This window comes from Camelus bactrianus, chromosome 32, assembly GCF_048773025.1.
Source record: "Camelus bactrianus isolate YW-2024 breed Bactrian camel chromosome 32, ASM4877302v1, whole genome shotgun sequence".
In the NCBI taxonomy this organism is placed as follows: Eukaryota; Metazoa; Chordata; class Mammalia; order Artiodactyla; family Camelidae; genus Camelus; species Camelus bactrianus.
In genome coordinates, this window is record NC_133570.1 from 4,772,764 (window position 1) to 4,800,463 (window position 27,700).

General features: G+C 60.4%; 1 protein-coding gene across 29 annotated transcripts in view; it reads left to right on the plus strand.

Annotated features, from left to right (window-relative positions):
* NCOR2 (nuclear receptor corepressor 2) overlaps positions 1-27,700 on the plus strand; it is a 215,037-nt gene that overhangs the window by 181,337 nt on the left and 6,000 nt on the right. For 8 of the 29 annotated variants that reach the window (XM_074355898.1, XM_074355895.1, XM_074355900.1 and 5 more), the window contains 21 exons: positions 4,040-4,204; positions 5,212-5,351; positions 6,010-6,112; positions 6,312-6,416; positions 6,729-6,832; positions 10,500-10,650; positions 13,173-13,313; positions 13,709-13,795; positions 14,494-14,792; positions 16,347-16,701; positions 17,755-17,976; positions 18,459-18,710; positions 19,475-19,624; positions 19,750-19,887; positions 19,976-20,192; positions 22,363-22,904; positions 24,053-24,274; positions 24,422-24,567; positions 25,060-25,253; positions 26,143-26,292; positions 26,869-27,014. In XM_074355898.1, coding sequence (XP_074211999.1) covers positions 4,040-4,204; positions 5,212-5,351; positions 6,010-6,112; positions 6,312-6,416; positions 6,729-6,832; positions 10,500-10,650; positions 13,173-13,313; positions 13,709-13,795; positions 14,494-14,792; positions 16,347-16,701; positions 17,755-17,976; positions 18,459-18,710; positions 19,475-19,624; positions 19,750-19,887; positions 19,976-20,192; positions 22,363-22,904; positions 24,053-24,274; positions 24,422-24,567; positions 25,060-25,253; positions 26,143-26,292; positions 26,869-27,014 — 4,029 coding nt within the window. Of the gene's footprint in view, positions 1-4,039; positions 4,205-5,211; positions 5,352-6,009; positions 6,113-6,311; positions 6,417-6,728; positions 6,833-10,499; positions 10,651-13,172; positions 13,314-13,708; positions 13,796-14,493; positions 14,793-16,346; positions 16,702-17,754; positions 17,977-18,458; positions 18,711-19,474; positions 19,625-19,749; positions 19,888-19,975; positions 20,193-22,362; positions 22,905-24,052; positions 24,275-24,421; positions 24,568-25,059; positions 25,254-26,142; positions 26,293-26,865; positions 27,015-27,700 lie in introns of all 29 variants that reach the window. The other 21 variants (XM_074355911.1, XM_074355916.1, XM_074355919.1 and 18 more) reach the window with 10 other exon arrangements.

Below are 27,700 nucleotides of genomic sequence, written 5' to 3' on the forward strand. Positions count from 1 at the left end.
TTTCGAAAGCATCGTGCAGGCACAAAAACATGTCTGTGGCTCAGCCTCTGGTTCCATGAGATTCAGTCCACATGTGAGCTTCTAGAACCATGGATGAGGCTTGGCGCCAGCTGGCGACAACTCTGGGGCCTGGGCAGGAAGCGCCACCCCCTCCAGCTTTCACCCTGACCTTATTCCAGGCTGAGGCCACTGGGTTCACTGGGGAGCCAGTGGGGTGATTTCCCCGAGCAGCTGTGTTGTAGCAACTGCCCAGGGCGTGCTTTATTGTCACCACGTGAAGCTCAAGGTCAGGAGACAGGTGGGGCATAGTTTCTTGTTCTTTGGATCTTCTGTCTCTGCCCTACTCCCCCCTGGACGCAAGAAGTCTCAAGCCTGTGTCCCAAAGGGGCACCCATCCCAGGTCAGCCTGGCATGCTGCGGGTGCCGTTGGCACATCACAGGCATTGGGGGGCGGACCCCCCAGAGGCTCCCCTGTGCGGGGCTAGCCCAGGCTTCTGTGGGCTGCTCTCTGGGTCTGAGGGCAGCAGAACCCCAGTCCACCCTCCCTGATCAGGGACAGGCTCAGGCGACCAAGGCTGCCTGTGCCACCGCCCCACCAGCCTTTGGTATAGCATCCCACCTTCTGCAGAAAGCCAGGTTGGCCCTCGTCCACGGGCCTTCTTGAGGGCGGTGCTGTGTGCCTTCTGAGGACCAAGAGCAGGGCTGTCCCTGAAGGAGGACGGCTCCATACTTCCCACAGGTGACGCAGGCTGCCAGGCACACCCCATCTAATCAGCCCCTCCACAGCCGCCTTCACCTGCTGCGGGAAGACTCAGGAGCCCCCCACACAGGCGGGAGTGCGTCCTGGCCGGCGCGCAGGCTGGCTTGTGGCCACAGGGCCAGGACATTTGTTGAGCACCTACGATTGCCAAGCCTGGTGCTAGGCAGTGGGGGTTCGGCAGTGAGCAGGGTGATGTCCCTGCTCCAGGGAGCTGCTGTTTTTTGTGAGTGAGAAGGATGTTGAGCAAGGGAACACGTAAGGAAGCAAGATGACTTTAGAGCAGTTCACGCAACAGAAGATAAAACAGCGCGAGTGATGGTGGGCTCGGGGAAGGGCTCTCTGTGAAGAGGAGAAGGCAGTCATGGGCAGATCTGGAGGAAGGGCATTCCAGACACGGGGGACAGCATGTGCTAAGGCCCTGGGGTGGGAGCATGGTGTGTTTGCAGAGCTGCCAGGAGGTCATTGTGGCTGGGGAGGGGGTAGGCCAGGAGGTTGGGCAGGGAAGTGGGGGACTAGATTGTGTAGGACCTCATAGGCCATGGCACTGTGGGGATTTTTGTCTTGGATGCAGGAAAAAAGCCTTTGCTGGAGAAATTTTAAGGATGCGCGCGCGCGTGTGTGTGTGTGTGTGTGGTGAGGGGTGAGGAAGTCAGGTAATCTGATTTATAATTTGGAAAGATCTCTCTCCCTAGTCTCTGTTGAGGAGAGAGGGCTACAGGGAGTTGTGGGCAGGTGGAGGAGGCTGGCGACAGTGGCAGCCTGGATTGTTTGGGTGACCATGGAGGTGGGAGGGGGGCACTGGGATTTTTGTTTCAGAGGCAAAGCCAGTGGGACCTGCTGATGAACCCAGTGTGGGGTTTAAAGCAGGATGTCTGCCTTCTCCTGGGACCTTGCCGGCCACCCATGCTGGGACTGGGACTCCCCACGATGGAGGTGGGGCTCTCTGGGCGGGAGTGCAGTGTGCGACATGGGGTCTGGCTCCAGGTCCAGGTCCAGGTCCAGGGCAGCAGCCCAGGGCGAGTAGCTGCATGGCGATGTCAGGGGCCCAGACAGCCTTGCCTGTGCCAGGTCTGAGCCAGGCTGGGCTGCACTTGGGTGGCTGGGCACCACCCAGGGCCGGACAGAGCCTGCGGGGACGGGTCGCAGGCCCCGTCCTGGGAGAAAGTGAGCCACCACCACAAAGTGGTTTCTGAGTCTGGCATTCTGCCCGTTGGTGTGGCGGAGGGCCACACTGCTTCCTGGACAGGAGACGGTGCACTTGGCATCGGGCACCACAGTCTGGCTTGCGGCTCAGCACCTAAGGCACATATGTGAACTTAGCACCCAACGCTACCTCCCTGGTGTCTCAGCAGCCTCCCCTGCCGCCTGGCTCCTGTGTGGAGCGGCTCCACCCGGCCTGTCCCCTGGGCTTCCCGGGCCCAGCTGGAGGAACAGGTTGTCTCTCCAGGCTCTCGGCCGCCTGCCCAGCCTGGCCCAGCCCCAAGTTTCGCTTCCAGCACCGGAGCCATCCCCTGCTCCCACCCCCACCCACCGTAGCCAGAGCTGAGCTGGAGAGAGCAGCCCCGGTGTGCACAGGGTCAGGGAGCTGGGTGAGTGAGGTCCAGGGTGTTGATGGAACTTCCGAGCCCAGTGTCAGCCCTGTGGGGGCACCTCCGTTAGGGGCTCCCCACCCCGAGTCACTCCCTGCATCTGTGACCCCTTCCTGGGAGCTGCCCACTTCACCAGGCACAGGCAGGGGGCGCGGGGGGCTCAGTCTGTCCCGGGGGAGTGTGCGGCACACGTGCTTGCTTCCCACCCATGGTTCCCACAGCAGGCGCCACCGCAGTGCTGACGCCCTCCCGCCTCGCCCTGGTGGGCCTTCAGAGCCTCCCTCTGTCATGTGGAGGTGGCCCAAGGGGTAGCACCCGCCTGCCATTCCCATCCCAGCCCTGGCGTTCTCAAGTTGTTGTCAGCCAGTTATCACCCCCCACCCCCCAGTCCGTCCTCCAGCTTGACTCCAACTCTCAAGGGAGAGGCAGATTTCAGATCAGCTTAGGACAGATTTCAGCAGAGTGAGAGGCCTGCGGGAGAAGCTGTAAAGACACCTGGCCTTTGGCCCTGTGTACAGGCCGTCCCCGGGCCTGAGAATCCAGGGCCCAGCATTGCTGCTCTTGCTGTGGTCACTGTGCACTGCGACGGTTAAGGTCACGGCCTGCAGCCCATCTACCCAGGCTCAGAGCTCCTGCTTGCTGGCTGGAGGCCTTTGGCCAAGTGACTTTGCCCCTCTGAGCCTCAGTGTTCCCATCTGCAAAACAGGGATAATCACGGTCAGCTCACTGTTGGATATTGCAAGGACAGACCAGTCGGTCCACGCAGAAAGCTTAGTTGGAGCCCCCTTGGGAGGCTCCCCGAGAGCATCACCCTCTGCTGTTGTCGTGTTATCTGCAGCTGCAGCGGCCAGGAGGTCAAGGGGTCGAATCCTGACTTAGCCAAATATTTGCTGGTGACCTTAGATAAGTCCGTCAGCGTGTCCAGCCCTCAGCGCCCGCTCTGCGCAGTGGGCCTGGGCACTCTTCCTTCTGAGTCTATGAGGAGGCTCGCTGAGTTCACGCTGCTGAAATACTCAGCCGGGTGCCTGGATGTGGTACGTGCTCCGCAGACAGGCTGACGTGTGCGTGCTGTCATCCTGGGCATCTGGGCCTGGCCACGCCTGTCAGAGCACACGTACATGCGTCTCAGCAAACCCTCTGACCTCCGTCATCGTGAAGAGGTCGGCAAGCCTCTTCTGCAAAGGGCCAGGTGGTACATATCTTAGGCTTTGTGGGCCAGACGGTCTCTGTTGCAACTACTCGGCTTTGTTACAGATGATAAATAAATGGGTGGACATGACCATGTTCCAGTCCAAGCATACATACAAGATAGTGGGTGGTGGGTGGGCCCCGTGCCACCATTTGCCGCCCCCCCCCCCCCCCCCAGTTTGGAGATTTGTCCAGGCCCCTTGCTCACCTGGTGCCTGGTGAGTGCCTGTGGAGTTTCCATTGCTGGAATCAGGGGCCACCGAGAACCTCCAGCCGACCCCCAAGACATACTCATGTTTGGCGGGACATCACAGGAGTCAGAGCAGTGCCTGGCCTGCAGACCTGGGGGCTCCATGGTAGATCCCTTGTTACTGTGGGCTGGGACCCTCCCCTGGCTGAGGCTGGCACTGCAGGCACTGGGGGACCTTGTTTGAGCAGGGTGGCCAGGGCTGGGGCCTGAGGGCTGGCAGAGCCCGGCTGACTGTCCTGCCTTGCCCCTCAGCAGAGAAGCCCGTATTCTTCCCAGCCTTTGCGGCTGAGGGCCAGAAGCTGCCCACGGATCCCTCGTGCTGGACATCGGGCCTGCCCTTCCCCGTGCCCCCTCGCGAGGTGATCAAGGCTTCCCCGCACGCCCCTGACCCCTTGGCCTTCTCCTACACCCCGCCCGGTGAGTAGTTTGCCGAGCCTCCTCGCTGAGTCAGCTAGTGCGCAGTCACTGGGTGCCAGCTGTACTCGCTCAGAGCTACGTGCAGAAGAACCTTAGAATCTGGTGGCACCTGGTGGAGGGATGGCCTGGTCAGTGAAGGGAAAAGGAGGATCTGTTGAGATTTGAGAAATCTGCAGGATTGAGATTAAAATGTCTGGTGCTAGGGAGCCAGAGGAGGTGCTTGAGCTGGTGAGGAGCAGGCTTGGAGTGGGAGTTCTGTCTTCCACCAGTGACTCAGAGCTAGAGTGGGTATGTGACAAGAAGAGTGTGAAGAGGGAAGAGTGGGGCTTGCTTTGTTTCACGGATATAGTCAGGCTGGACGTGAGCTCCTTTCTGGGTTCTCCAGTCCTGCCGGGCCCCACCAGCAATAGAAGGGGCATAGCCAGGTGTTGATAAGGACTGTGATGTCAGCAAAGGCCATTCTAAGCAGAGCTGATCCAGAAGAGCCAGAAGAACAGGGAAAGACATGCCAGGCCATGGGAACAGCACATGCAAAGGTCCAGAGGCAGGAAAGAGCAGGCAAAGCTTGAGAAACTGAATCAGGCTGCCATGGTGGAACAGTGGTTAAGACTTAATCCTGGAGGCAATAGGGAGCTATAGAAGGTTCACAGCATGGGGGAGGATGTGAACCAGTAGACTTTTCAAAAAAATTCCTTTGGCTCCTGTGAGGGGAATGGACTATTAGAGGGTAAAGCAGGAATGAGAAGACAGTTAAGGAATCTGGGGGAGAGCTGAGGGGCTTGGGTCAGGGCCTTGGAGGTGGGGGGATGGAGTGGTGGTGTCTGAACCAAGAATGCAGATAGCTGGTTGGACAGAGACAGGAGGAGCCGGGGGTGGAGGGGTACATGTGGACGAGCACCTACCTGAGCGAGTTAGAAGTGGGAGGCAGCAGGGGAGGGGGCCCGAGTCCTGTTGGCCAGGGCCTGACCGCCCCAGGACCCTGTGATAGACAAATATGTGCCCTGCAGGTCACCCGCTGCCCCTGGGCCTCCATGACAGCGCCCGGCCTGTGCTGCCACGCCCACCCACCATCTCCAACCCGCCACCCCTCATCTCCTCTGCCAAGCACCCCAGTGTCCTCGAGAGGCAAATGGGTGCCATCTCCCAGGTGAGGCGGGGGGTGGCCACCCAGGAGCGCCTATGTGGCCTGGTGCCTAGAGAACAGCCCCTTCTTTCAGGCGTTTGGTCTTTCCATCTGTAAGGTGAGGGGGGGGGTGCACTGGGACTGATGATGTCTGGGTAGGGGCCAAGCACCCAAGGGGCTGGGTCCAAACTGGCTGGAGCCTGCCCTAGGCATCAGAACCTTGGGAGGTCACTCCATGGGGCCGTCAAGAGCATGGGTTCCGCAACCAAGCTGTGTGGCCTTGGGCAAATTACTTAACTTTTCTGTGCCTCAGTGCAGTGGAAGAGCGAATGCACTTGACGCACAGCACTGGCATGTAGCGAGCCTCAGTCTCTCTGCCCCTTTGCTTCCCTGACCTGCCCCGCCATGCAGCACAGGGCTTGGGCAAGGCATTGCTTTGCCCAGGCATTTGCAGGCAACATTTCCTTTAAACTACACCAGGTCATGATGGCTGCCGTTGACGCTCAGGGGAGGCAGTAACTTGTCCACAGTCACTCAGAGGGGCAGCAGGACCTGGACTTGAACCCTGGGCCTCTCTGACCTGCGTGTGACCCCAAGGTTCCCCTCTTCTTGGGCCCTCGTAGAAGTGGGTGTTAGGATGGCTTGGTTGGAGACTGGGTCCCCATGACCTCTGCCCCCACAGGGAATGTCGGTGCAGCTCCACGTCCCGTACTCAGAGCACGCCAAGGCCCCCGTGGGCCCCATCACCATGGGGCTTCCCCTCACCATGGACCCCAAGAAACTGGGTAAGGACCTGGTGCCTCTACCTCGATGGCCCAGGCTTGGCTTCTGCTGTTCATGCTGGGGGATGGAGGGAGGGCGGTCTGGCCTGTGGACTCCGGCTGAGAGTGGGGGAGTGCCCTCAGTCCCTGGGTTGGGCGGGGTGGGAGCCGTCCCTCCTGGTCCTGCCCCGTAGCTCCGCTCACCGCTCTCATCCATCCTCAGCGCCCTTCAGTGGAGTGAAGCAGGAGCAGCTGTCCCCACGGGGCCAGGCTGGGCCACCGGAGAGCCTGGGGGTACCCACGGCCCAGGAGACGTCCGTGCTGAGAGGTGAGAGCATGGGAGCTGGGCATGAGGCCCGGAGTCTGCCCTGCGGCGCCAGCAGCTGCCCCTCCATCCCTGGGAGAGTTGAGGCAGGAACGAGGCCCTTCATCAGAGCCTGCGGAGAAGCGTCACCTCCCAGAAGGCAGTAGCCCCTCATCATGGTCGTCTGCCTTGCCATTTAGGGGCAGGGGTCCCTCTGCTCTGAGACATAGTGGAGGATTTGCGGGTCACCAGGAGCATGATTAGGACGAGTCTCAGGCCTGGGGCCTGGGGAGGGGCTGCAGACACCTCCTGAGCCCCCTGTCCCTTGTCTTCCAGGAACGTCTCTGGGCTCGGTTCCAGGAGGAAGCATCACCAAGGGCATCCCCAGCACGCGGGTACCTTCCGAGAGCCCCATCACGTACCGCGGCTCCATCACCCATGTAGGTGTCCTGGGGGCGTGGCCTGAGGGACGGTGGGGCGGGGACCAGCCGGCAGCAACCACCTGATGTGGCCTCAACTGGACAAAACAGTGGGCATCCCACCCTATTCCCTCCGGCGTCTGAGTGGCAGCTGCCTTGGTGGATGGGGTGGCTCCTGGGAGTGCCCACTCGTCCCATGAGCGTTCATCTTGTCTCCTGGGGGCTGGGCACTTCAAGGGCTGAGCAGAACACAAAATCACTGCCCCCAAGGAGCTGGCAGGGTAGCAGAAGGAAGCAGACCAAGATACACAGACAGGTAAAAACCGAGCAGGTGGCTTCAGAGCAGCCAGTGCTTCAAGCTGAGTGAAATGCTGTGACTGAGAGCACCCGGGTGGCCAGGGCTGGGTGGACGGGTGAGCCCTGCAGGGACGTCAGGGCACAGCGTTCCTGGCCCACAGAGCAGCGCGTAGCAAAGGCCAAGTGGGGGGGGGGGCGGCGTGTGCCAGGACCAGCGAGGGGTACGTGGGCCTAGAGCCCAGGAAGCAGGACGCCTTCAGGTCAGCACACTCGTGGGAGCCAGTGAGGTCGTTTGCCAGCCCCCGCCGAGCCCCCCACCTGCAGGGGTGATGGGCGGGTGCTGCTTCAGCTGAGCCCGCCCACACCACCGCGGCTCCTCATGGGCTCCCGTAACCCTCCCTTTTGTGACTTCAGCTCCAGATGACAGAGGTTTCCTCTTATGCCAACCCTGACCTCGTGGTGTTAACCAGCCTGAGGGCTGGAGTCGGGTGTCCGGCCACATCCAGCTCCACAGGAGGAAGTGCCCAGATCAGCTAATGACATGTGCCCTGTCCAAGGGTGTGCAGAGGGGTCACTCTGCCCCTCATGGCTCAGGAATGGGGGCACAGAACTGAGGTTAGGATGCATGGTGCATCCAGGACCGGTTCCACCCTCTCCTCTAGGGCTGGTGGAGCACAGAGGGCAGCCCCGCCCCCAAGGTCATGTAGCAAGGAAGGAGTGGGCCCAGGATTTTGTGTCCAGCTGTGTCGGGCTCTAGAACACTGTGCTAGAGAAAGGGGAGTCTGAACGCAGCAGACGTACATCACAGACACGCTCACACATGCAGAGACCCAAGCGCACACGCACACCCCCCCCCCCACGCATTAATGGTGGAACTTGAGGTCGCAGGCTCCCACAGTGAGGTGTCTTTGACCCCAGTGGCCTCAGATCACACCACAGAAGAGGGCCCTTCACGCTTCACATTTCTCTGAAACCTGTCGGTTTTGAAATCACAAGCTTTCGAAGGCTCGTGCAGATAGCGAAGAGCAGGCACCTGGGGGCAGAAGCCAGACTGCAGGCACTGAGGTCCCCGCCACCTGCTCGCTCAGGCTGGGGCCGCCCTCCCCGACTCAGGTCCCCCTTTGGTAACAGTGTTCTTGCTGAGTCACTCCCGTGGAGTTGTTCGGGATTGAAGGTCGGCATCTGATGTTCTGGGGCATCTGCCTCTGGTTTCCAGGTGGCGTGACCCAAGCTGTGTCGGTCATTCACACCCCTGCCGTTGTTTTTGGCAGAAGGTTACAGCTGCCAGATGTGCGAGGGTCACACTGTCCTGCAGCCTCTCTACCAGGTGCTGATGGAATCCGTTCACGGAACACACGCACGCACACGCACCCACACACCCAGTGACACACACAGGTGCAGATGTGCACCCGGTGGCGCACGCAGGTGTGTGCACAGACACACACACAGGCTCACACAGGCATTTGCTACCCCAGCAGACGCTGGCAGGCGGTAACCACAGTGTCCCACTGAAGGCTCGAGGAATTCCCAGTTCCTGTCCTGCGAGTTCCCGCCCACTTTGGGGGTGAAGTTCAGTGGCATCAACACCAGGCCGCTACTGTCTGTGGTCCTTGAAGCCGGCCTCAGGCAAACAGCACCTCCGTGTCCCCGGGAGTCTGTCCAGCGTATCGTCCCGAAGGGCAGGGGCCGCCAGCCTTGCTGGGTGTCTGTCCTCTGGCAGTGGCACAGAGGACAGTGCCTGTAGAGTGGTGCAGCCTTCCATTCCATCAGAGCACCGCTTTTTTGTCACCTCTGGTGCCGTTAGTAAGCCCCAAATGCCCCTGGATAGCCCAGTTCTAGTACCAACCAAGATACGGATAAGGGGTGTACTTTTTTTATATCAGCTGCGCTGGGCGGAGCCTTTCCTGACAGGGTGTCACCCGCTCCCCTGCTGTGTGCTCTCCTGATGAGAGAGGTGACCGCCCACCCCGGGACCGTCACCCAAACTAAAGCCCATTTCTTCTACACTGTGTATGCACAAGTCTTTTAGTGTGACCAGGAGACCCTATCCAGGGCATTTGCTTTGAGAAGTCTGGGGAGACCTGCCTGGATTCAGGGCGTCTTGCTTTTTCCCACCTTACCGACCAGGATCTGGGACAAAAGCCAGGGGGCAGCCAGTTGCCCTTCCCCCACAGAAGGATGTTTCTTGGTGGAGAAGTTCCCATGGGGAGACTTGAAGTTCACCAGGCCAGGGCTTGGCACACAGTCAGACGCACATCTTTGAATCAGCTCTTGGAATCCTAGAAAGAAAACAGAGACATCTTGATTTGGGAACAGCTTACCTGTGCTGGGTGCCTTTGAGACTCATAGACACAGAGATTGTCTCCATTTTGTAGATGTACAGACTGAGGCTCAGAGAAGCAAAGTGACTTGACAGAGGTCACGCAGCGACTTGTTGGTAAAGCTGCTGTTTGCCGTCCAGCGGTCTGACTCCAGCTTCATATTCTGACTGCCACACTCATGTTCTTGGAAGTCACCCCAGGCAGGCTGCTACCCCCACATGGCTGTCTCTGCCTGAGTACATCTCCCAGTGGGAAGGTTCCTGCCTCTAAGGCAGCAGTTCTTGATCGGGGGCAGTTGTGCCTCCCAGGGGACCTTTTGGCAATCTCTAGGGACATTTTTGATTGTCACACCTTGGTGGGGAGCAGACTGGGGTGCACAAGCACCACTGGCATCTACTAGACAGAGGCTGGGGGCTGTTAGACATCTTGCGCCCATAGAGCCCGCCCAGGACGGCCCCCCACAGAGGACCACCTGGCCCCAGTTGTCATAGTGCTGAGGCTGAGAATCCGCGGGCTAGAGCTGAGATTTGTGTGTCCTGCCCTGATTTGAGTCCCCACTCTGATTTTAGGGATGACACATGGTCACAGACTCAGCACAGGGCTGACGCCCAGTGTCCCTGGTTACCGTGGGCAACTGTATGTCAGGGCTCTGGGGAAGCAAAACCGCACAGTGCAGGTTGGAACACAGACTGCGGGGCCAGACTGCCTGGGTTCCAGTCCCAGCTCTGCCCCTTGCCGGCCAGGCGACCCTGGGAGAAGTCACCCAGCCTCTTCGTGTCTCTGTTCTCCCATCTGAAATAAGCATGATTAGTACCTGACTTAGGCTCATTTCCAGGATGAAATGAATTGATGTCTATGAAGTATTCAAAGCTTAACATTACTGGTGTTTTATTCTCTGTGGTTGTGTTCTGGTGGGCTCTGCCTCCCCTTTTGAAGTCTGAACACGTGTGTCAGTGGACACGGCAGTGTGGGTTTGGAAGGTGCACTTGTACGTGTGCTGGGGTGTGTCTGGCAGGGGTGGGGGATCGGGGACCGAAGCCTGCGTGCACTCACCCCCTCCGCGCCCCCAGGGCACCCCAGCGGACGTCCTGTACAAGGGCACCATCACCAGGATCATCGGCGAGGACAGCCCGAGCCGCCTGGACCGCAGCCGGGAGGACGGCCTGCCCAAGGGCCACGTCATCTACGAGGGCAAGAAGGGCCACGTGCTGTCCTACGAGGGTGAGTTCTGTTGGGGGCCGGCCAGGAGTCCCTGTCCTGTTCTCAGGGATCTGGGATGCCCGGGAGGACCCCTGAGGTGAGAGGACTAATGGGACCTGGGAGGGGGTTATTGTCCGGTCATCTGGTGTTTGCTGGGAGCTGCCCAGGTGCCGGGGGCTGGAGGCCCAGCGGATGAAGCCTCCTCGGAGAGCTCTCAGGACCCCCACCAGAGACACCGATGGGGAGGTCACCTTGTCAACCCTGAGTCATGGGAACCTGCCTCATCCTGCGTGGCTTGTCCACCAAACCCCAGACTTTGGTGTTTCTGGAGTTGGTCAAGAGAGAAAGGTCCAGAAAACCTGGTTGGGTCAAAGGCAGCTGGATGTCATCAGAAAATAAGTCTTAGGGAGTGTGTTGCCCTCACATCAGCCTCACGTGGCTGAGAGCCAGCGTGAAGGGTTGTGTTCCCATTTTACAGATGTGGGAGCTGAGGTACAGTGATATCCAGTGGTCTTTCTGTGTGGCCACCCTTCTGGCCCCTCAGGAGAAAAGGAGGCCTGGGACTAGGGCGAGAGAGTGTGTGGCCCACTGAGGTGCATTCCCAGGGGGGCAGGGCTGGGGTGACACCAAGAAGCACAACCAGAGAGGTGGTGACCTCTCCATCCCTGCAGGTGTGCAAGCCAGCTGCAGGTAAGGCTTGGCCTTAGCTGCCTCCCACCTCTGTCCAGTTCTGTACAATTTAGGAAACAAACTTGTGGCCAGCCTTGCAGGAAGTGCAGTAGGGAAACTGGGGCCTGGAGAGCAGAAGCCAGGCTCACGCCCCCAGGCCTCTGGCCCAGCACTCCTCTGGCAAATGCCATGCTCTGTGATTGACACCATATGGGTGGCACCAAAGAATGACCAGAGTGATCCTCCAACCACCACCACCCTACTCTGGCCCTGCACCTTAGTGCCCTCACTCCCCTCTCCAGATTCTGAGTTCCCCAACCAGGAACCCTGCATGGACACAGTCAGGGGAGTAAAGAGCTGGGAGAATTTCCTGGCAGCCTTGGGCACCCCAGGGTGTGGAGATAAAAGCTACTAATGTGTGCCCCTCTCCGTGGCTGGCAGCTGTAGGGCCGTAAATTGCCTTCCTCCGGCAGGCAGGCACTTTTCCTCTCCTGCCTCCGCCTGGCCCGACTGCCCACCCCTGGGTCCTGGGAAGCAGAGATGGTACCTCGGGGCTTAGGCCCATGCCCCCCTCTGCTGCCAAGGGGTGGAGACAGTCTTGGGCACAGGGTGTCAGCTGCATCTTCAGCGCCAACCTCAGTACCCAGCTGTGAGCCCTGGGGGGTGGCCAGGGGTCCTGGGCAGGGCTGGCGGAGGGGCCAGCAGTTGAGGTGCTGAGAGAGCCCCGGGTGGAATCTCAGCTCAGGCACCTAGATCAGTTCTTGAGCCCCAGGAGGCCTCGCAAGGATCATCTGCCAAGTGAATGTAAATCAAGGCTTTTAACTGCTCATACGCTTCCTGAGTCGACTGACTAGTGAGGGCAGCAGGAGGAGGGAAGGACGGGGGTGACCCGGAGCATGAGCCTGGTGTCTGCGGGGCCCTACCTCTGCTCTCTGGTAGCTGAGCGTCGACCCGTCGTGAGTGTGAAGGTGCCGGCCAGACTTCCAGCCTCTCCATTTTTATCTGAAATCTCCCAGCATTTAAACATCAGCAGTTCTGAAAAACATTTGGAGCAGCGACACAGTCTGTGCACTGGCCACCAGTTTGCAACCTCTGGGGTAGTTTACGCTCCAAGGACCCCACGGGGTAGTGACTGGAAGTCCTGGGAGAGTGAGCCCTTTATGCCAAGGGGCAGGCTCGGGGAGCTGGCTTGGTAGCCCTGGACTCAGCCACCCTTGGAACAGGAGTCCTGCTCGAGGAGCCCGGATCCTGACAGATGAGACTGAGCCGTGGCCTTCTCAGGGCCCACCTCCCGGCGGCTCAGACCCTCGGCCTGCTGGGGGCTGTGTGCCCGGCCTGAGGTCCCCACCCTCTGGGCCCGGCCTGGCTGGGCGGTGCCGCCTCTGCTGTGGACGCTCCTCACCGCCTCCCTCCCTTCCTCAGATACACGCTCTCGCCGCGTGCACACAGATGTGCGGTTTTTGCACATGGCCTCACTCTGTTCTCAGTGGCCGGGCGCACGCACACCACACTGACACATGAGTGGCTGAGCCAGCCCCGGGAGTTCACACCCAGCTGGTGCGTCTTTGCTCACGTGCATGCTCACGTCGCATCGGCTCCCGTGAGTGGACGTGTTTGTGGGCAAACTCGTGAGCCTGCACCGTCGAAGGTGCACACCTGCCAATGGAACGGGCCCTCGGCTGGGCCGCTGGTTGTGGATGCCCTCTGGAGGGCTCAGCTGGGCCTGGTTTCAGCCATGTGATCAGTGGGGCCTTGTGACCGGGTGTGTTTGAGCAACTGTGGACACCTGCTCGCTAGCCCTGGCCGGTTTGCTGGTCCTGTGCACACAGCAGCCCTGGGGCTGTCTCTCACCGTGAGCTTGGTCTGCTTTCCAGGTGGCATGTCTGTGTCCCAGTGCTCCAAGGAGGATGGCAGGAGCAGCTCAGGACCTCCCCATGAGGCGGCTGCCCCCAAGCGCACCTACGACATGATGGAGGGCCGTGTCAGCAGGGCCATCTCCTCAGCCAGCATCGAAGGTGGGTGTCCCGCCTGGCTCCCTACTCCACTGGGCACAGAAAGGCAAGGGAGCCTAGGACCTGCCCTGGGGCTTCCCCATCTACTGGTAACCCAGTAGATGGGGAAGGGAGAGAATACAGCGCCCCTTGGAGGGAGGTGGCAGGATGGTTAGCCCTCCTTTACAGATAGGAAAAGTGAGGCTGGGTTTTTCTGAGCTCAACCTGGAGGTCACCCAGGGCCCAGGAAGTGGGACACCTGCTTGCCAGGTCCTCTGCTGCCGCCACCATCATCGTGGGGACTGCCAAGAAGTGGCAGGAGGGACCTGCTGCTGGGAGGGGTGGTTGTAGACCCTGGCCCATCACTGCCCTGGCTGGCTCAGGGACCCACATGATGACACCTTTGCCCTCTCTCCCAGGTCTCATGGGTCGTGCCATCCCTCCTGAGCGACACAGCCCCCACCACCTCAAAGAGCAGCACCATATCCGAGGCTCCATCACGCAAGGTACCCTGCCCTCTGCTCCCTGCATGCCCAGCCACCGTGCCCTCGCGGCAGCTGCGACAAGCCCTGGGGTTTACAGTCAAATGGGCAGAGAAGGGGAGACCTACCAGAGTGCCGTGGGCACCCAGATAACAGCTGCGTGGAAGGGTGTGTGACACACGTGTACATTGCAAGTACGTGTGCAGGGCGAAAGGCAGAGCAAGGCATTTCTTACATATCTGAAAACAAGAAGAGAAAGCGAAACCCTGCCCACCGCCCCTCCCCTTTGTAGACGCCCCTCACTGGGCATCCGCTGCGCTCTATGCTTGGCGCTGCCCCAGCGCCACTTGTGTGTTATCTTGTGGAGCCGCCTCCGAGAGGAAGATACAATTGAGGGGCGGTAAAGAGGTCAGATACCTCGTCCAAGTTCTCCCGGCTGGTCAGTGGCAAGCCAGCTACTGTGAGCCCCGTTTTATGCTTTGTATCTGTATCATCTCATTGAAGGTTCGTGCCTCGGTGAGGTGTTCAGTTAATACTCCCATTTTATATATGAAACTATTGAGGCTCAGAGAGGTCAAGTCATGTGCTCAAGGTCACACAGCAAGTGAGGATTTGAACCTGGGCAGTCTGGCTCCAGAATTTGCCAGTTTGGAGGCCCTAGGTTAGGCTGGGCAAGGTCGGATGCAGGTACAAGGGTCAGCACCCCATTGTCCTCCTGCCAGGGATCCCGCGGTCCTATGTGGAGGCCCAGGAAGACTACCAGCGTCGGGAGGCCAAGCTCCTGAAGCGTGAGGGCACACCGCCGCCGCCGCCCCCGCCCCCACGGGACCTGGCCGAGGCCTACAAGGCCCGGCCCTTGGAGGCCCTGGGCCCCCTGAAGCTGAAGCCGGCCCATGAGGGCCTAGTGGCGACAGTGAAGGAGGCCGGCCGCTCCATCCATGAGATTCCACGGGAGGAGCTGCGGCGCACGCCCGAGCTGCCCCTGGCCCCGCGGCCGCTCAAGGAGGGGTCCATCACGCAGGTATGGGCGCCGGGGCTGGGCGGCTGGGCCAGGCCCGGGGTGGAGGTGCTGCTGGGCACGGCTCTGGCCTCTGCGAATGAGGAAACTGAGGCCGGGGCTGCTGAGTGCCACGCCCACGATCACACGGCGGCTCACTGCTGAGCTCTCATCGTGTACACGTCACACTCCCTGTCCGTGACCTCACTTCATCATGTTTACAGCCCTAGGAGAGTCATACGATTACCCCCATTCTCCAGGGAGAGAAACTGAGTCCCAGAGAGGTCAAGAAGCTTGCTGAGGCCCCAGAGCCAGATGCAGCAGTAAATGCCTGCCATTGATTGAACCCTTAACGTGGGCCAGGCACTGCCCAGCACTTGGCGTTATGACTTACTTAATCCTCACAACAGCACTCTGAGGTTCCCATTTTACTAGTGAGTAAACAGGTTCAGGGAGGTGAAGCGACCTGGTGTGGGTCACACCACAGTCAGTGGCAGTTGTGAAGCTCAAATCCAGAGGTCCTTAAATCTGCAGCGTCTTTGCTTCTTGGCATCCACTTCTCCCACCAGCAGGTTGTGCCTCCCTCCCCTCCCTCATGGCTCTGGTCCCCTCAGAGGCCCCGGCCTAGCAGGGGAACATCAGACTGTGTGAGGAGCTGGTCAAGGGAAACCCCTTAAGGGCCACTGTCTCTTCACATGGTCAGAGGTGGCCTCATGTGAACGAGAAATGAGCGTGGTATCTATCCAGGGGCTGCGTGGCTGTTAGGTGGGAGGGTGTGGGGATGGTGTCCCCGGAGGCGTCGCAGCTGGATAAGGGTGCAGAAGTGCCCGGGGAGATGGCAGGAGTGGCGAGAAGATCACTGACGGCTGGGGGATGGGTCTGGCTTTCAGCCTCTTGGGCAATTCTGGAGCCTCTGGCAAGAGTCCACCATGGATCTAAGAGGGAGACCAGTTTGATTCTAAAACGTTCTTTTAAAAATTAGGGCGTTTCCATTTCTTAAGAAAGCAATTAAAACATTCCTGAATAAAAGCGGAATTCTCTTACTTGCAAACACACAGAGCCCACTGTATCCTGGGTTTCCCAGGCTGCTTAGGCAGGGCAAGGTCTTCTCCCAGGTGGCAGGGTTGCCTCTGTGACCCCCTGTTTCTTCAGCTGCCCTTTCTGGCCAGAGAGCAAACATAAACCTCGGCCCTGAGCCTCAGGGCGGTGGAACTGGATTTTGCGGCTGGATTTTCTGGCTTGACGTTGGGTGGGTGGCGGAGGGTCCCAGGCTGACGGGAAGAAGGTATTTGCCCACATGGAGGTGTTAGACCTCTTTCCCGCAAACCCAGGGGCCAACAGAGGATCCCCCACTTGCTCCAGGAAGGGTTGACCTTTGAACTCTGTGTCCCCGTCTGCAGGCGTCCAGGAGGCCCTGAGGGCCAGGGGCCAGGACCGGCGGGCAGGTGTGCTCATTTTGGGTTTAGCAAAGCCTTTCGCCCCGCCCCTCCAGGCGTGGGATGTTGTTCCCATTTCACAGCTGAGAAACTGAGCTCGGAGAGGTTGTGCAACTGGTGCTCACCCCCTCTTCCCCTCCAGGGCACCCCCCTCAAATACGACACCGGCTCGTCCTCCGCTGGCTCCAAAAAGCATGACGTGCGCTCCATCATCGGCAGCCCTGGCCGGACTTTCCCGCCGGTGCACCCGCTGGACGTGATGGCGGACACCCGGGCGCTGGAGCGCGCCTGCTACGAAGAGAGCCTGAAGGGCCGGCCGGGCGCCGTCAGCAGCTCGGGGGGCTCTATCACCCGCGGGGCCCCGGTCATCGTGCCAGAGCTGGGCAAGCCGCGGCAGAGCCCCCTGACCTACGAGGACCACGCGGCGCCCTTCGCAGGCCACCTGCCCCGCGGCTCTCCTGTGACCACACGGGAGCCCACCCCGCGCCTGCAGGAGGGTAGGTGGGGCGGGGCCTCGGGGGTGGGAGTGGGCGCAGGTGGGCTTAGGTCGAAAACTGCCTCACCATCCACTCCTAGATCGGAAACCAGGGGCATCCTCAGGGCCACTGCACCCATTTCGCCTGCCAGGACTGTGGGTTCTGCCTCCAAACTCAGAATTCTCTCCACCTCCCTGCCGGCCCCAGACCACCAGGATTTCCCCTGGCTTCCCTGACTTCCCTCTTGTCCTGCTATAATTTGCACCCCAAACAGCAACCAGAACATTTTTTCTCTTCTGCTTAAATCTTTCTAGTGATTTCTCACAGTGCTTTGGGGAAAACAAACAAACACCCTTTTCCCCGTAGTTTGGGGGAGCCTGCAGGATCTGGCCCCGCCCACTCTCCATCTCACTGCCAGATCCTTTTATCTGACCGGGTCTCCTCTCTGTTTTTTTGAATACCCTCAGCTCATTCTTTGCTCAGGAGCTTTTCACATGCTGTTCCTTCTGCCTGAAATGCCCCCTGCCTTTCAGATCTTTACCTAACTGGTTTCTTTTCACCCTCTGTTCAAATATCACATCCTCAGGGAGGCTTCTCAGGACCACCCGCCCCCCTTCACTCTTCTGGTCATATTCTGTTGCATTTTACAATTTTCTTTGGAGCATTTATTACTCTGAAATTGTTTGATGACTAGTTGATCATCTGTCTCCTGCATTAAACGTCAGTTCCATGGGGGCCGGGATTTTTCTGTTTTGTTCAGTGGGGGAGCCCTAGTTCTTAGAAAGTGCTTGGCAAGTAATAGAGACTTGATAAATATTTTTGGTTGATTAAATGAACAAAAAAGGGAACAAATGAATGAACTTTTTTAAAGAACTAAAAAACAGAAGTGAATGAGTAAATGAAGAAATGAACTAGAGGCAAATGAATGGATGGAGAGGTCTGGCCCCAGGGATCCCAGAGACCCCACCCTCAAATGACTTCCCATAAGCTCTAGCCTCGGCAGCCCCCATGTGTGGGCTGGGACGGCTGTGGCACAGAGGTCCAATGCCATCTCCACTCGGCCCGTCCCCACAGGCAGCCTCTCATCCAGCAAGACATCCCAGGATCGAAAGCTGACGTCAACGCCCCGTGAGATTGCCAAGTCCCCGCACAGCGCCGTGCCTGAGCACCACCCCCACCCCATCTCGCCCTATGAGCACCTGCTCCGGGGCGTGAGCGGTGTGGACCTGTACCGCAGCCACATCCCGCTGGCCTTCGACCCCACCTCCATACCCCGCGGAATCCCTCTGGATGCAGGTGATTACCCGGCCCCAGAGGATCCTGCAGCATCAGGGGTAACCCACGGTCTCCTCAGGCGTCAGTGAGGCTCTGCTAGGTGGGGAGAGTAATCTGAGGTACATGCTGGGTTGAATGTGTTTCAGTGGTTGTCTTTTTCTGGGGAACTTACCAGTGCCTGCAGAATTGCAAATGCATCAACAGAGGGCTCAAGAGTGAGCGCTCTCCACATGGACGTGATCTGAAAATCTGTTTAAAAGGATGCCGCCTTGGGTATTTGACCTGCATTTTGGATGCCCTGTGTTTGGGAGAACTTCAGAGAACGCTGTCTAGAAGACACACCCCCGTGTGTTTTGGGGAGCAAGGGCTGTTCTACTTCTAGGCTCTCAGTTCTGTTTTGTGGGGGGGGGGGGTTGGGAGGGGCTGTGGGGGCCGTTCAGACAGGCAGGGGGCCTTCCTGGCCACAGTGGGGGCCAGCCTGACCTCGCCCCCTTCTCCGACAGCCGCTGCCTACTACCTGCCCCGGCACCTGGCTCCCAGCCCCACCTACCCACACCTGTACCCGCCCTACCTCGTCCGCGGCTACCCGGACACGGCGGCGCTGGAGAACCGGCAGACAATCATCAATGACTACATCACCTCGCAGCAGATGCACCACAACGCGGCCGCCGCCGCGGCCCAGCGCGCCGACGCGCTGCGCGGCCTGTCCCCCCGCGAGTCCGCGCTGGCACTCAGCTACGCCGCCGGCCCGCGAGGTGGGTGCAGCCGGGTGCTGCCAGGCGGGCGGATGGGCAGGCAGCACCCCTCCACCCAGAGTGGCCTTATTCCTGGTCTGCCCAGGCTTCCCAAGAGCCCAGGACACACGTGTGCCCAAGCGTGGACACCTGTTCTTGCTGTGGCAGCGAGAGTGTGGTCACCTTAGAGGCCCGGGACGTGTGACCACACCGAGGGCACACGCAGACCCGGCGGGGGTGTGCCTGTGCGTGCCCTTGTGGGTGGGGTCCTTGGAGTTGAAAAGAAACAGAAAAAGATGGAAGTGTGAGGCTGCTTGCGTTTCTGGTTCCCCTGACTGGCAAACAGCCCGTGGTTGCTTTGCGTGTGTGTATGGAGGTCGTCCTCCTGGGGTGTCCTTCCAGAACAGCCGAGTACAAGCACTGCGGCCAGGGTCCGGCTGGCGCTCCGGCTGGGGGTTGGGGGGTTGTCGTACCAGGTGTTTCAGATGGTGGGGACTGAGTACAAGGAACCGATCGTGCAGGGTTGGAGGCTGAAAGAGTGAAAAGAGCTCACCGAGGAGCGTGGGCACCGACTGCAGCGCGCCCACTTAAGGGCTTGGGCGCAAAGGGAGGTGGGACTGAGAATGGCATTCAGAGAAGGGTCCTATGGGGCTAGGAGGGGCGTCCGGCCGTGCTGCTTCTCAGGAGGCACTCGGTGCTCCGCCGCTAGGGTGGTCCAGCCAGCAGGCAGCCTGGCCCCCCTCCCCTGCTGTGGCTACAGCCCCCGGCCCCACCTCCTCTCGCAGGCATCATCGACCTGTCCCAAGTGCCACACCTGCCTGTGCTGGTGCCCCCAACACCAGGCACGCCAGCCACCGCCATGGACCGCCTCGCCTACCTCCCCACCGCACCCCAGCACTTCAGCAGCCGGCTCAGCAGCTCCCCGCTCTCCCCAGGTGACACCCCCATCCCCGCTCTGGTGTCCTCAGGTAGATGTCTTGCCCTGTCTGTTCCACCCGAGGAGACAGGGTCAGGGCCCTTCCTTGTCCCCGGGGCTGAGCCGCAGGCCCTTGGTTTCCAGGAGGCCCCACTCACTTGACAAAACCCACGGCCACATCCTCGTCCGAGAGGGACCGGGAGCGCGATCGGGAGCGGGAGCGGGAGAAGTCCATCCTCACGTCCACCACCACAGTGGAGCACGCGCCCATCTGGAGACCTGGTAGGACTCCGAGCCCCCAGCCCGCGCCCCGGGGCTCCCGCGGCTGCCTGAGGCCCGCACCTCTGATACCGCGGCTTGTGCCCCCCAGGAACGGAGCAGAGCAGCGGCAGCGGCGGTGGCGGTGGGGGAGGGGGCGGCAGCAGCAGCCGCCCCGCCTCCCATTCCCACTCCCACCAGCACTCGCCCATCTCTCCCCGGACCCAGGACGCCATCCAGCAGAGGCCCAGCGTGCTGCACAACACGGGCATGAAGGGCATCATCACCTCCGTGGAGCCCAGCACGCCCACGGTCCTGAGGTGGGCCAGGTTGGCATTGGGAGGGGACAGGCGGCTGGGTGGCTGGTCGCTGGACACAGGTGGGGGACACATGAGTGTGCTGGTGGGTTGGGAGACAGACGGGAGGGTGAGTAGTGGGTGGGCATGGGGCTGGATGCGTAGAGGATGAGTAGATGAGAGGACGGGTGGGTGGGTAGGTGAGTAGTTGGGAGGTAGATGGGTGGGTAGGTAAAGAGATAAGTGATTGGGTTAGATGGATGAGTGGGTGGATAGATGAATGGACTGATGGGTAGGTAATAGATTACCAGTGGGAAGTGGATGGATGCCAGGTGAGTGGGTGGGTGCTTACGTGGGTTGGTGGTAGATAGACGGGTGCCTGAGCTAGATGAATGGGTGGGTGGATGGTTGATTAGGTGGGTGAGGAGGTAGGTGGGTGGGTGGGTGACTAGATAGATGGGTTGGGTGGGTGGATGGTTGGTTAGGTGGGTGAGGAGGTAGGTGGGTGGGAGACTAGATAGATGGGTTGGGTGGGTGGGTGGGTGGATGGGTGGTTGGTTAGGTGGGTGGGTGGACGGGTGGTGAATTGGATGGGTGGGTGGGGGTTTGGGTGAGTCGTTGGTATGTTGTCGAGTTCAGGAATGGTCTGTGGAAAGGAGAGGGAGAGGCAGAAGGAGGGCTGTGAGGGACTCTCCTGTTCCTCCCAGAACTCAGCAGGGCCCTATAGGGAGAAGATAGTGTCTCTCTTGCTTGGGAGACAAAATCCAGTTTCCCTAAAGATGAGAGGAGCTGCCCAGGCCCCATATGTGCCCCCCAGAGTCCCCTCTGGTGACCCACCTCCAACCCCTCATCCCCAAGGACTGTGGGCAGAGCTGCCTGTCAGGGGAAGGGAGCTTTCCCCGTACCCTCCCTGCCCAGGGACCTGTTTTGAAGCGGCTGGTTCTTCCAGAATGAAATGTCCATTCATTTAAGTGTTCCTCCACTTGCTGCTCTAAATCATACCCTCCCTACCACCCTTCCAGTTATAAAAATGATGATGTCATTTCCCCAGAGCGTCGGCTTTGTGCCCTGAGTCAGGTCCCCAACGGTTATGCAGCACACAGGCACCTGACCCTTAGAGCCGGTCATCAGACACCAGGTCCTTGTTCCCCACACCAGCAGTAATAGGGACATCAAGCCCCTTTCCCGCTGCAGCTGAGTAAGAGCCCTGGGATTAGGGGCTAGCACAGGCCTTCCTCGTGGAAACCCTGGGCTTGACAGGCCACAAGAGATGGGGTCAGGCCAGCTCACGTCCAAGCCTGTTTCCTCATCTGCAGAGGCGATAATTACACTAACCCTGTGAAGGTCAGAGAGAGTGCATCTGTGCATTCCTTCTTCCTGGTCGGCCTGTGCTAGGGGTGGGGGACGAGGTGACAGTTGATGCAAGCCCTGCCCTCTGGGGGCTTAAGGTCTAGACCAGGGCAGCAATCAGGGAAGGCTGCCTGGAGGAAGAGACAAAGGACTCTCAGGAGTAGCCAGAGCCAGCCCTACTGGGGTGAGGAGAGTGCTCCAGGCAGAAGGGACGTCAGGGAGCCCTGTGTGTCCCCTGGTGTCCGAGGTGGGAGAGCTGGGCCCTGCTGCCCCCTTCTCTAACACCCGGCTCACGTCACTCCCACCTTTCTCGAACCACACATCCGGGCCCACCCTCCCGGCCTTCGCCCTGGTGTCCTGCCTCTTCACGTGGCTCACTCACTTCCTCCTGGCTCGTGTGCCAGCTACCTCAGAGACCCTCTGACCACCTGCCCGAAAGTTCCTTTGCTGTCTGCCCAGGCCTGTTGCTTTTGAGCTGTTGCTACACCGACAAGGGTTTAATTTATCTGTGACTGTGTGTAGTGAGTCTTCTCACCCAGAACCTATGGCACTTTTGTCTGTTTCGTTCACTGCCATATCCTGAGGGTCTAGAACAGTGCCTGACGTATAGGAGGTGCTCAGTAAAGTTTTGGGCAGATGGGCTGGATGGATGGGCTAGGTAGGGTTGTGTTGCATGGGGTCTCATGGGCCACAGTCAGGAGGGTTTCCTCTCAGTGCAGTGGGGACCTTGGGAGCTATTACAGGGCAGTGGGGACTCATCAGGGTGTTGAAGTGAGGGGTGACCCTACCTCGGTTTCATAGGCCCCCGGCTGTGGCTCCCGCAACCACTCACCCTCCTCCTCTCCTCCCTCAGGTCCACCTCCACCTCCTCGCCTGTCCGCCCGGCCGCCACATTCCCTCCCACCACCCACTGCCCGCTGGGCGGCACCCTGGACGGGGTCTACCCCACCCTCATGGAGCCTGTCTTGCTGCCTAAGGAGGCCTCGCGGGTCGCCCGGCCCGAGCGGCCCCGAGTGGACACCGGCCACACCTTCCTCGCCAAGCCCCCGGCCCGCACAGGGCTGGAGCCCGCCTCCTCCCCCAGCAAGGGCTCCGAGCCCCGGCCCCTGGCACTCCCCGGCTCCAGCCACACGGCCATCGCCCGCGCCCCAGCGAAGAGCCTCGCACCCCACCACGCCAGCCCGGACCAGCCGGCGCCGCCCGCCTCGGCCGCGGACCTGCACCGGGAAAAGACTCAAAGTAAACCCTTTTCCATCCAGGAATTGGAACTCCGTTCTCTGGGTAAGACCACCCTGACAGCGGCCACCTTCATAGACGCGATAATCATGCGTCAAATTGCTCACGATAAAGGGCCGCGAGAAGGAGGTTCGCTGGCCAACGACTCCCCTCGCGATGGTAAGACTTCCGGCCCCGCCGCCCACCCACCCCGTCTTGTGGCCTAAAGATATTTTCAGATCTCTGCTTTTTATTTTTCCCCCCCATTTTTTGTTGGTTTTGGTATTTTGTTTTGAAACTCGTCTTCGTCGATTGCACGCTCTGATGATTCCTCAGCTGCGCCCACCCCCTCTGACTGGGGGCACCTCATCATTTGCACATCGTTTTATCATGATTTTTTTTTTTTTTGGATTTTCGCTTTTTTCCTTTAATGAATGGATCTGTGATTTTGACTTCAGCCACGCCTCCCATCTCCCTCTTCGCGCCTTTGTTTGGGGAGCGGGGCTGCAGAGGGGCTCAGGCTGATGTCTTTGCCTGCTGCCGTGTGTGGTTTGGAGGACACCCCCCGAGGCATACAGTGGGGAGAAGACGGAGAGTGGGGCACCCCCACTTTCCAGGAGGAGCTGGGAACCTGGCCCGTGCGTCCTGCCCAGGTCATGAGGGAGTCTTGGGGATGACCTGGCCCCACATCTTCTTGCTGACCCACCAGCCAGCATCCCCGGAGGAAACGGGGTTCTTCCGTGCTTCCCTTTCACCTCCAGCCCCAGCTTAGGACTCCCCTGTGCTGGGGTGGGGCTGGGGGGCTGGGAGACTGCGGGGGCTGCGGCCCGGGCAGGGGCACTGGGACCTTAGTCTCACTCCCTGCCACCCCCCGCACTGACATCACTCCTTCACCACCCATCCGCTGTCCCCACACCCCCTTCCCAGAGACTCATCCTCCCCCATCTCACTCCACCCCCAGCCCCCACAACCTGGGTCTGCCTCTGTCCCTGTCCCTTTTTCCATCTGTGTTGCCATCCACCTCTCACTCTCCCTGGGCCTCCCTCCATCTCCCTCAACCTGTGTGTCTCATTCTCTGCGTGTTTTCTCCACCCATCTCTTTACCATCCTCTCTCTCCCTGCAGCACCCTTACCCTCCTTTCTCGGTTCACCCCCACCCCTGGCCAGGCAGTAGCCGCCACTCTGGCTCTTTTCCCTCTCTCCGTCCGCCCAAATACCCCCCTACTCCGGCCCTGGGGCCCCAACCAGCATGGGAGGGCGGGCTGGGAGGGGCAGCCTTGGCCCTGAGTCCCCGCGCCTGCCTGACTCGCCACCTCACCCTGCTGCAGGTTACCACGGCGGCAGCTACAGCCCCGACGGGGTAGAGCCCGTCAGCCCTGTGAGCTCACCCAGCCTGACCCACGACAAGGGGCTCCCCAAGCACCTGGAGGAGCTCGACAAGAGCCACCTGGAGGGGGACCTGCGGCACAAGCAGCCAGGTGGGGTCCTGCCCTGCGCCCCCACCCACCACAGCCCCGTGAAGCAGGGACAGCTGTCGCCCCATGGCACAGGTGGGGAGACCGAGGTGCTCGGAGGTGGAGGGATTGGCCCTGCCCCACAGCTCAGAGGGCAGAGCTGGGGCTTGAGGACGGCAGCCCTGCTGAGCTCGCGCCGCGCCCATCCCAGCCACCCTCTGACCAGCTCTGCTCTGCCCACAGGCCCAGGGAAGCTCGGCGGTGAGGCTGCACACCTCCCACACCTGCGGCCGCTGCCCGAGAGCCAGCCCTCGTCCAGCCCACTGCTCCAGACCACTCCCGGGGTCAAAGGTCACCAGCGGGTGGTCACCCTGGCTCAGCATATCAGTGTAACTACCCCTTCTGTGCCCTCCTCCTCATTGCCTTTGCACCTGGGGTGGGGCCGGGCCCTGAGGGGGGGGGGGTCCACACACAGTCTGGTGGGTAAACTTGAGTCCTGGTGGGGTGAACCAGGGATCTGGGGCTTGGCGAGGACAAACCACGCCAGGGGTTCCAGAATCTCAAACTCAGCTGCTGTAGCTGTCCCCTCATCCAGCGGATGGAGCCGTAGGTGCCCCAGCCCACGATTCACATCTTACTTACGCTGGCCAGTGGAGTCCCACCTATCTCGGGGCCCAGTTTGAGACCCTGGCCGACCCCCTTGCCATGCACTTGGGGGCATTGAGGCAGCTATGTTCTGGCTCGAAGCACATGGGGGGCCCGGAGCCCAGCCGCAGGGTTCTGCCCCACAAAGCTCAGTCCAGTCCTCACCCCACCCGGAAGGTTCTGGTGGGATGGCTGGTCCCTGACCCCGCACCTCTCCCCTACTCCTCGGGCTGCAGGAGGTCATCACGCAGGACTACACGCGGCACCACCCCCAGCAGCTCAGCGCGCCCCTCCCCGCCCCCCTCTACTCCTTCCCCGGAGCCAGCTGCCCCGTCCTGGACCTCCGCCGCCCACCCAGCGACCTCTACCTCCCGCCCCCGGACCATGGCGCCCCAGCCCGTGGCTCGCCCCACAGTGAAGGGGGCAAGAGGTGAGTGGGGGAGGGAGGCAAGGTGCCCCTTGCTGGGCACTGCTAGGCCCTCGTCAGTTGTCTGCCTTGGGAGGGTTGAGCTCAGCAAAGTGTGAGGCCCACTCAGAGCCATTGTGCAGATGAGACACTGAGACTCGGGGAAACTGGGCAGTTTGCTCAAGGTCACAGTGCTGTGAGATGACAGCTGACACGCACACCACGTTCTGGGGTCCGGGCACTGAGCTAAGTGCCTCACGCTTGTTAACCGGGATCCTCACCACAACCCCAGGCAGTGCAGGCATGTTATCTCCACTTCACAGGTGAAGAAACTGAGGCATGGGGAAGTGAATTCACTTGCCCACAGAGACACAGCCAGTAAGTGGTGGAGCTGGGATCTGAGCCAGCGCTGTGTGGTCTGAGAGCAGCCTCCCAGCATGCACGTGCACTTACACTCCTGGTTACCCCGGAGGCCGGGGATCAGAGAGGAGCGGGCAGGGCCCCCAGCTCTAGGATGAAGAAGCCGTTCTGGTGGGGCACAGAAGTGGGAGACAGCAAGTGTCTTTGGGGGAACAGTGGGGTCCCTGGCATGGGGTGTGGCAGGGATCAACAAAGTACTGCCCACAGGCCAAATCCAGCCCACAGCCTGTTCTCTTGTAGTCCAGGAGCTAGAGATGGTTTTGTGTTTTCAAAGGTTATAAAAATAAATGAAAAAGAATACAGCAGAGACTACAAGTGGCACACAACGCCTGAAATACTTACCCTCTGGCCCTTCACAGGAGAAGCGCGTGAAGCCCTGGTTTAGAGTGAGGCAGGGCTTGGAGAGGGAGTGGAGAGAGGGGTGCATCCATGCACCCCTTCGAGAGCAGGAGCTCTGAGCTCTGACCACAGCTGGGGCCCTCTCTCCGCCCAGGTCTCCAGAGCCAAGCAAGACGTCGGCCCTGGGCAGTGGTGAGGATGGTATCGAGCCCGTGTCCCCGCCTGAGGGCATGGCAGAGCCCGGGCATCCCCGGAGCGCCATGTACCCGCTGCTGTACCGGGACGGGGAGCAGGCGGAGCCCAGGTACCTTCATGACAGCCCCCTCCCCGTCCTGGGATGCTGAGGACTCAGGTTCTTGCCTACCTGCAGCCTCGGTCCACTGCTGTGCAGTTGGGGGCTTGACAGAAGCTTTGGGGTGCAGCTGGGGGACCTCAGCGGTAGCTTCCCGTGCCTTAGGCTGGGGTCTCTCAGTTCAGGCCGGGCCCCTGTTGCCAGCATTTGAGGATCTGAGAAATAAAGAGCTAATGTGCTGGACCAAAGTGGGTCCCGGGGGTGGGACGAATGCAGACAACAAAGCCAGGCCGCCTGGCCTCCAGGAAGGGTGTGGTCTGAGTCCACTTTGGTTCCCAAGGCCCGTTACAGGGGTTGGACTGTTGCAGGTGTACAGGTGTTGCACCCCAGGGCAGCTGAGCTCTCCAGAGATACCCTGAACCTAGGAATAGGTGAACGACAGAGATTTCAGATGTGGCCCCTAAGAGATGAGAGATGCAGGCACAGGATGAATTTTTAAGACAGCTCAGATGGTGAGCGCCCCCTCATCAAGAGTATGCAAGCTCAGCACCGAATGAACTGACCTGGGGTGTCTGATCCTCACAGCAGGATGGGCTCCAAATCTCCAGGCAATACCAGCCAGCCGCCGGCCTTCTTTAGCAAGCTGACCGAGAGCAACTCGGCCATGGTCAAATCCAAGAAACAGGAGATCAACAAGAAGCTGAACACCCACAACCGAAACGAGCCCGAATACAGTAAGGGTCCGCCCCTCCCCGGGGGTGGGGGCGGCTGCGGGGCTGGGGGCCAGCACGGCAGCGAAACCCACGGCCCGGCGCACCTGCTGACCAGCTCTCGCACTGGCCCTTCAGCTCACGCTCAGGGAGCCCTGGGCCGTGTCTTTTTGCTGTCAGTGCTGGCTGCACAGAGTGCGGCCCCCAGAACGGTGCCCGGCACACAGTGGTCTGTGCTGAGCCCCATACCGGGCACCAGGGATGGGGTCACACCCATACAAGGGCCCCATGGGTCCCCCGTTCATGGTGCCTGCCACGTGTGGGACTTCTCTCCCCTGTTTATGTGATTCCTGGGCATAAATCCTAGCTTAGCTCGGCTGCCGCTGAGCACAGTGCCTGGCATGCCTCAGGAGAATGCGCAAGTGGGTGAGCCAATGAAAGAAGGGTCGTCACCATCCCGGGCCTCAGATAGCTCATTAGCTGAGGGTAGTTCAGGGGCCCTGCGGAGGCTTTTCTGCTTCTGGGGCTGGAGTCACGGCCTTGCAGATAGTCACCAGCCCAGGCTTGTCCAGCTCAGGGTCTTGCCAAGTGCAGGGCACGGGCCAGCAGGTCAGCAGCCCCAGCGAGCTGGTTGGAAATGCAGAATCTCAGGCCCTGCCCCAGCCCTGCTGAATCCGTCTGCATTGACAAGCTCCCAGGAGGTGCGCCTT